General features: G+C 39.4%; 1 protein-coding gene across 4 annotated transcripts; it reads left to right on the top strand.

Annotated features, from left to right (window-relative positions):
* Window positions 1-408: 408 nt before the first annotated feature.
* On the top strand, window positions 409-8,588 carry LOC131321027 (uncharacterized). 4 transcript variants are annotated; one of them, XM_058352025.1, is made up of 4 exons: window positions 409-559; window positions 3,081-3,243; window positions 6,337-6,584; window positions 7,732-8,588. In XM_058352025.1, the coding sequence occupies exons 2-4, from the start codon at window positions 3,081-3,083 to the stop codon at window positions 8,305-8,307; spliced, it is 987 nt and encodes a 328-aa protein (XP_058208008.1). In that variant the 5' UTR covers window positions 409-559; the 3' UTR covers window positions 8,308-8,588. The 4 variants fall into 4 exon arrangements, with proteins under 4 accessions (XP_058208008.1, XP_058208011.1, XP_058208010.1 ...); XM_058352028.1 differs by having other exon boundaries at window positions 414-554; XM_058352027.1 differs by having other exon boundaries at window positions 420-550; window positions 3,058-3,243.
* Window positions 8,589-8,706: the final 118 nt, after the last annotated feature.

Below are 8,706 nucleotides of genomic sequence, written 5' to 3'. Positions count from 1 at the left end.
TTTTAAAAGTTATGAAAACCATCATCAGGTGTAGTATGGTCTTTTCATTAGTAGGGGGAAAAACACAATGCAACATGAGAGTACAAAAATCCCTCAATGGTTGATTGTCAATATGTGCCCCTATTGTCTAGTTTTGGGAATGCATTCTCGACCCTGTTCGGTTTGGGTTTTGAGGATAGAGAAAAATTATTGAGGACCGTGCACAAGAATTTTGAATACTCCAAATGAAATGTCTCCCAAACAGCCATAATTCAATACCACTAGTGTATAATATAGACACCCTTTGGGGGGGTGTGGAAGGAACCAAAAAACACTAATCGGGGGGCGCACTGTAATGAGTACAAATCTCAGGAAAAATGAGTGTAATTTAACCCACTCACACACGAAAACAGGTTAGGCTATGAAAGTATGAAGCATCAAGAAACTGGCAAGAAAGCTTCTTTGTTGATGCTCGACGGCGAGTGGAGTGAAGCGAAGCATCTCAACGATCAGCACCCATTCCTTCGTTGAACCAACGGTCAAGATTCTCCAATCACTGGCACTTCTGAAGCTAGGTACAGTTGCTGTACCTCTCACATGGTGTTTTATGGTTGCTCTATTAGTTTGGGGTTTCCATTTTTTCAATACTGATTCTATTCACGTTTGCATTATTAGACAATACCCTAACACGATTAGGGTTTGTGTTGTAACATAGCTTGGGCTTGATTCATCCTATGGGATCAGAAATATTTGTTTGATTCGAGTCAGTTTGTTTAATTGTCTGTCTTCTTCTTCTTTTTTTCAAAAGTTATACATCAGAGCATCTTCAGTCTTGACCCATTTTTAAGACCCAAATAAAAACCACAAAAATCCCTCTCCAATCCTTTACCCAAACCCTTCCCCATTTTGGATTTTACCCATTTTTTCTCCCAAATCTGGGACAACTTTTGCCTTGACCCATTTTTTTTTTCAACGGCTAGTTAGGGACACACACACACACACACACACACACATATATATATATATATATATATATATATATATAGCTGGAGCTTCTGTATTTCGTTGGAGCCGGTCGACCTTTGCCGGAGTCGCTGAGTTGCCGACCGTTGAAGCTTTCTTCGATTGATTTCTTGTCTGATCTTGCCCGTGGCGGACCCAGGAATTTGACATAGCGGGGGCACCAATTTTTTTGTAACCGTAATATACGAGTTACAGTTAAGCACATTTACTCCAAAATAATTTTAGCATTCATGATAAATTAACAATTTTAAAGTATATATGTATTAAACAACATTATCACATGTTCATCATCTATTTTTCTATTACTAACTCTACTATTACAGTTTTGGGCAAAAAGTATACAAATGCAATGTGGGGGTAGACTCGAACCCACGAATAATATAAAACACAAGGTATGCACTACTATTTTCAGCCTTTTGGGAGAAAAAAAACACACACACACATTACCTTTTTCTATTGTCTTTTGGAAAAAAAAACACACACACACACATTGTCTTTTGGGAAAAGGCAAAAAATACCTACGGGAGAGCATGGGGGAAGTCTTGAACCCACCACCTCTTGCTTAAAAGGAGAGAACTCTACCAATGCACCAATCAACAAGTACTTCTATACATTCAACATAAATAATATATATACAAAACCAAAAAAAAATTATTTATTTTTAATGGGCATGGAGGCACGTGACCGTACGTGACCCCACGTGCCCTATGGTGGGTCCGCCCCTGGATCTTGCGTTGCTGGAGTTGTGTTCGTCGGAGACTTATGCTGCCGGATCTTTGTTCGTTGAAGCTTTGTCTTGCATGAAGCTGGGCGCCAATCGTTGCTGGAGGTTCAGACGAAGAAGAAGATGTAGAAAGAGAGAGTGATGGTTTTGATTGTGAGCAGACGAAGAAGAAGGTGGAGACATGATCCGTTTTGACCGGCTCTATTTACCATTTTGCCATTAAGAATTAAAAATATATATACTTGGGTAAAATTTGGGTTTGATGATTGGACATGTGCCTACCCACAATGGGTTTTTATCCAAAATTGGACTCAAATTTGGGGGGAAAATGGGTGAAGCCTGGAGATACTCTCAAGGCCATGTTGTTTTGGGTTTTGAGGTAGTTTTTTGGGGTAATGAGTGGAGAGAGATAGATAGAGAAATTAGAGTAAAAATTTATTGGGGACGGTGCGCAGAAAGAAAAGTTTGGGTCTAGAGTCCCAAAACGAACATGGTCCAAGGGATTAGTGGAGAATTAGTAAGTTAACAACTAAAGGGGGTTCGAGGTCTTTCCATCGGTTCAAACCCGAGACCTCCCCTTTGGAAGCCAAGGGGTAAAACCAGATGGGCTAAGAGCCACATCTTCTGATTAGTATCTGTCCATTAAGAGTGTGTATCTGGGTATTGCTGTTCAATTTGCTGCCTGTTATTGGATTGTCCTGAAAATTTAAGGAGGAGGAGAATTCTTGTTTTTTCTAGTGAAAATCCCTATAATTCTACGGCCATCTTCAAGTCTTACGACAGCAGTAGTTGGTAATTTGACTGACTTTGAAAGTAAAAGGGAGGTGGATATTTCTTAATCATATACTTAACATTGTAATCGTTTCTATCTGGAGTGGATATGAGGATAATGATATTTGAACTATCCATGCCAAGGCTTTTTTTTAAAATTTTTTTTGAAAACCTGAATGGCTGAATGCTATAGTTGACATTGTAACCTGAATGCATTATCTTCTTTCCCTCACACATCCTCTTTCTTTTTCTTTTTTTTTTTGCTACTTTAACTTCATATTATTGCCCACCATTTTTTGTATTCCGTCATGTCATGAAAGATGTTCGAAATGTTTCTGATCTTTATTGGTCTGTCAAACCCGTACTGACATACCTGGCATGAGATGGTACAAATTGTGTTCTTTCTCGTATTATATTTACACTGATTTCACTATATGTATGTGGTTGATTTACCTTTGAGTATGCAATTGTGGAATCCTATTGTTTTAACATACAAGGGTGGTCCTTACCTTTTAATTTCAATGATATTTTGTTGTTTTGGCTGTTACGCTGGTCTAAACTTAATTTGAATTCAATATAGAAGATGGAAAGGCAAGCACCTTTTGCGGGTCCGAATATCGATCCATATGCTCTGGCTCAAATGCATCAGATGGCCATGCAGAGAATGCAACAAAATGGTCAGTGGCAATGGGATAAACATGCACCAAGAGTATCACATCCAGTTTCATCTCAGCCGTACAGTGAAGGCAAGTATTTTTCCTGAATGTGCAAAGTTGTATCGCTAGTCACTAGAACATTGTTACACTATTGCCATTCAAAGGGAAAGGCTTTGATCTGTTATGACATTGTTACACTATTGCCAGTTCGATGTTTTTGCCAAGTTGCGGGGAGTGTATTAATTGATAGAGAATATCCTTATGAAGGTGCTGACAGAAAATGAGAAATACGTTTCAGAGGAGATTTGAGAAGAGACTAAGAGAGGATGAAAGGAAGGAAGGAAGCATTGAAAGAAGTATGTGCGTTGGAGGAAGATTCTACATAGGTACTACTATGATGTCTACCAGTGGGTACTGCAGCTAAGAAGCCCTGAATTCTTGGAAAGAAAAGTTCCAGCTTGATTAGAGTTTTTAATTGTTAACTCTGCCAGGATTTCTTAGAACTATTCCATTAGAAATTGGGCAAGCTAGAAATTCTATCACATTGTGAGAGGAAAGATGGAACTAGACTGGTTTTAAAGCTTTTGGTAAATTTTGTAGACTGAATCTATCTTCTTGCAGAATTTATCTCTTTTGGTAAATTTTGTAGAGACTTGAGACTGAATCCATCTTCTTGCAGAATTTACCTGAAGCATAGAACTATGCCTAATTGTCAATTCCCTGGCTCTGGGATGAAGATTAAGAAAAAAGAAAGAGGAAAGATGGTTATACAAATGAGCATCGAGAGAGTTCTAAACTCTAAAGAACCCTACATACTTTTTTAAATAAGCCATCAATTTTCCCTTAGACACGCCTACCTCAAAGTTGGAACATCATCTTCTAAGTTTCCTCTCTTCTTTTGCACTTAATTTTTGTTGTCCTCGGGGAAATATTCATGGTATCTTGAATGACTCCTCATGTTCCAAGATATGATTTTGATCTTCCTGATTTGGTATTCTTCTTATCTGGTTCATTCGGACTGCATGCAAAAAGAAAACTCGAGAAGGGTCTGTGTAGGTTTTGTCCCTTGTTTCTGCATCAGTAATTAGAGAACCAGTTGGCCATTGTCAAGAATACTCTGCGTGATTATTGTAACTTTTCAGCATTTGATTTAGAGCACAAAACTAGTGGAAGCAAGGTCACGGCCGGCCACCTACTCCAAAGCCCTAACCAAAGCACTCTACCCTCTTCCCTGCACCTCCTCCAGGAAACAAAGACACGTCTTTTCCCTTTTCCTTCAACAATCCCAACTTCAATAAACTGATCCACTTGTCTGCCACTGCCCTAATTTATCCCGGATCTCCTCTTCGCCGTGGTCCTCAACCTCTTACACACGCTCTCAAGCTCTGTATTGAGAAGATGAAACCCATTCAATTCATCACAATCACCTGCAATGCCGAAAGACTCCAAGCAATCTAAAGTAGACTCGTCTTCCTTCTCAAATGCTATACAAACAATTCCTTCTCAAATGCTATACAAACAACTACATCAACATTGCTGTTTTTTTTCCGGGACTGGAATTCTTACTCAAATAGTACTGAACCATTTAATCAAGAATCACTCAATGTCTATGGTCTATGATGCACGGACACAGACATGGAGACACGGGAATTCTAAAAAAAATGGAGATACGGACACGGTGTGGGATATGCCACGTGTATATTTAATTATTTATTTATTTATATAATATACTCTCTCCTTCCCGATTTGTTTGTCCACTTTTTGACTTTGCATTGTCCCAATTTGTTTGTCCATTTGACTTTTAAATGGATAAAATTCCTTTTTTGCCCTTACTTTTTTAAAATAAAGTAACTTTTCAAAAAGTTGAAGGGTAAATATTGGAAAGTAAACTAGTTTTAGGAGTAATCATTAAACTCCCTAAATAAGTTGGATTCCCAAAATTGGACAAACAAATTGGGACGGAGGGAGTATATTTATATTTATCAATTTTTTAAAATAGCCAATCTCATCGAGTGATTCATTATTAAATTCTTAATGATTGATGCATCTTGCATCATTTGTGATAGTTTATATGATATAAGTATTAGATAAGAAACGTCATGTATTAAGTTAAGCGTCATCATTTGTGTCCATACGTGTCCCACCCGTGTCACCCTGTGTCCCCCTCCAAAAATTAAATTAAATTATTGGTGGCGTGTCAGACACGTGTCCCCATGTCCGTACACAGCGACACCTCGACCTCTAGAGGTGTCGGCACTTCATAGCTTATGGTCAATATTGCACTTTGTGGATACACAATCTTATGTATATTGTTCTCTAGAGCCCCGTTTGATAACAGGTTTTGGGGTTGGGATTGGAGTACTAATCCCATGGGACTATTAATACTCTGTTTGGTAACAAAAAAAGGTCCCGACTATTAGTCCGTTGGGATGTCCAATCCGGCCTTTAGGGGGTTTTAGCAATACCCCGTGGGACTTGGTATTCGTAGTCCCATCCCAACCCATTCTCATTACTAATCCCTTCTCATTACCAATTTCTTCTATCAATCCAATCACATCATCTAACCCCATCTTAAACAAACATGATATTAATAATCCCATCATCTAATCCCATCCCAAACAAACATACTCATTATCAATTCCTTCTCATTAACAATCCCTTCTCATTACCAATCCCAATCCTAATCCTATCTCCTTTCGAATCCCATCCATCTATCACTGTTATCAAACGTCAAGAGAGAACTTATCAATATGACTGAGGCAAGGTTTGTGTTACACGCCAAATGAGTCAAACGTGCTTAGAAAAATGGTTTTAGTCAAAATGTGATGCTGGGACTTCAGATGAATAAGTTCATAAGGTAATCTGTGTTCAAACATCAATTTGCGTCTCCCCTCAAAAGCACAAAAAAAAAAAAAAAAAAAATCCTACTCCAGCTTGCTGCCTCAGTTGTGCTCGCTCCCTAATGAAACATCCTCTTCCATGGGGAGACACTCGCAGTTAGTGCATTGGATTTAGAGTTAAAAAGTCGGGTAGTTATATGGGATGTTTTTTATTTGAATGTAGTTCTCTTGAGAAATCTTTATTGGGATTATCGTTTTAGCCTGGAAGCTCATGCTAGACACTTTGTTAGCGTAGTCAGCTTTGTAAATAACAGATTTGTTTAATGTTTTCTTCTTTCGGTAGGTCAAGGAGGCAATCCAGAACAATCGCCTTATGGGGGACAGATGGCTGATCCAAAAGTGGATTCAGATAAGCAAACAAACAAGGAACCTAGGCCTCAGGCCCATGAGCAAGACATGGAAATTGGTTATGAGGACAAACCTTCAACGCCGAGTTTTGAAGGTCTGGAGCAAAGGTTCCTTGATGAAATTATGCAATTGGCAAAGGAGCAGTGTGATGCTGAGGATGCAGAAAATGCTAGGCACAGGGAGGTTAGTCTATGTAGCAGTTAAATGGTGAATACATAACTATTTTGAGCAAGTTGGTTTTACCAATCCCCGTTTATTCATATGCACTCCCTTTTTAGCTTTTGTTCATGTGAAATGACAAGATTACTCTTTTCGTGTGTGAAATATGAATGTATGAAGGATAGTTTTGTAATTTTACGTGGATAAGGACAAAAAAGGTAGTGTAAAATCATATTTCCTATTCTAAGAGCATCCGCAATGTAATAATCAAAAGTGAATAATCAAAACTTGCCACGTCAGCTTTTGATTATTCATTTAGAGGGTTGCTAAAGTTAGCAATGTGAAGTCCCACATTGTTACTTTTGATTATTCAAATCTCCAAATTTGATTATTGGTTAGGAGGTTGCTAACTTTGATTATTACAATGTGAGCATTTTTTTAAGCACACATTGCTAACTTTAGCAATCTTTTGATTTTGATTATTACATTGTGGATGCTCTAAGTTGACCTTTCTTTTCCTAATCTGTTAATAGAAACTTTGCTATATTTTGTATGTTTTGGAAGAAGTTGATTTTCTTGACAAATCGTTGTATTGCCTGCCTTTCATTGAACTGGTCAAAGATGAAAATGAGGCGAGTCAACCAGTGCTGCCTGAAGTTAAAATTTAGAGGCAGGACATCATTCCCAACAATTTGCTTGCTTCACAGTCTTGATAGAACTCAATCCCAGAAGTAGGCTGCTGAGTTAGAGGATGCCCTCACACTTTTATACTGCACATCACTTTTGGGTACGCCCTGTTGGACTTTGCTTCTCACTCTCCTCCACGCATCATGTTGTCCCGTGTGTTGGAGAAACACACCATACCCTCCCATGGTACTAAATCCCAACGGCTAGGCTAATGAGTTGAGGTGTCCTCGTGCTTATATACTGCACATTGTGCAGGATGATGTAGGGCTTCACTTCGAAGTAGCAATGCATTCTACATTGAAAATGGTGAGAAACATTCATTAGTTGAAGCAGCGACTATGTGCTTGGCCTTCCATTTCTTCCCCATGACCTAGATACATGAGAGTGAAAAAACAGAAGGTAGGAAGATGGGACCTAGGTGTGTTAATTGGCTGAGTTTCTTATTTGTACTGTTGTGTTTAAACGTTTTAGTATGTTGTTTCAGAGAATAATAGAGATAAATGCTCAGTACCAGGAGAAGCTATCATCACTTCGAGCCCAACAAGCCAAAAGAAGAGAAGATTTTCTCCTCAAGGAGGCGCAGGCACGGTTACATCAGTATAAGCAAGCTGCTTTGAATCACTATCCGGCCAGTGCAAGTCCAATTGACCGTCTTAGCTATGGCCCGAAAAATGTGAGCCCAATTGATTCCCGTGGCTATGGCCCTACCAATGCAAGCTCAATTGATCCGCGTGGTCCACTCGATCCTCGTGGCTATGGCCCAACCTCTGCAAGCCCGATCGATCCTCATGGCTATGGCCCGACCAATGGAGGCCCAATTGATCCCCATGTCCCAGTTGATCCCCGTGGCTACGGCCCGACCAACACAGGCCCAATCGATCCTCGTGGTTATGGTGGGGCTGCAGCCGCGGAAGCACACCGGGCTTATGCCACTGGTCAATTTGAGTCTTCTAGAGAGAGAAGACCATTTGCTGGGGGTGGTAGAAATCAAGTACCTGAGGCAAGGGTTCCAATTCCTGAGGGACGCGTTTACAACAATACGAGTGCCCGCAATCACTGAAGCACTTGGTCAAATCCATATGACTGGTTGCAACAAGACACCGACTTCATTTCATAAATTTTGTTTGTATGTGTAATGGAGAATTTTCTTTTCCGGTTCTATCTATGAAGCATCACTATGTTCTCTATAAATACCTTTGTTTCTCTTTGCCGATGAGAAATCTTTCTTCTTGTACCTTCCCCATTTTCCCTGTAGGTGTATGAAGCATTTGCTCCCATTACAATTGATAACAATATCGGATGTATTGTGCTTTGTTTTCTATATTATATCAACTTATTTCACCCGTTTGAGAGAGACGCAGACGCACATACATAGTCTATTACCATGTGACCGGTAAATGTGCCATATTTATGTATCCCAGGTCCATTTCTCACAAGTTCTTTTGACAGGCAATGTAGA

This window comes from Rhododendron vialii, chromosome 3a (genome assembly GCF_030253575.1).
Source record: "Rhododendron vialii isolate Sample 1 chromosome 3a, ASM3025357v1".
In the NCBI taxonomy this organism is placed as follows: Eukaryota; Viridiplantae; Streptophyta; class Magnoliopsida; order Ericales; family Ericaceae; genus Rhododendron; species Rhododendron vialii.
Note: the sequence above shows the minus strand (reverse complement) of the source record. Positions and strands in the feature narration are given on the sequence as shown.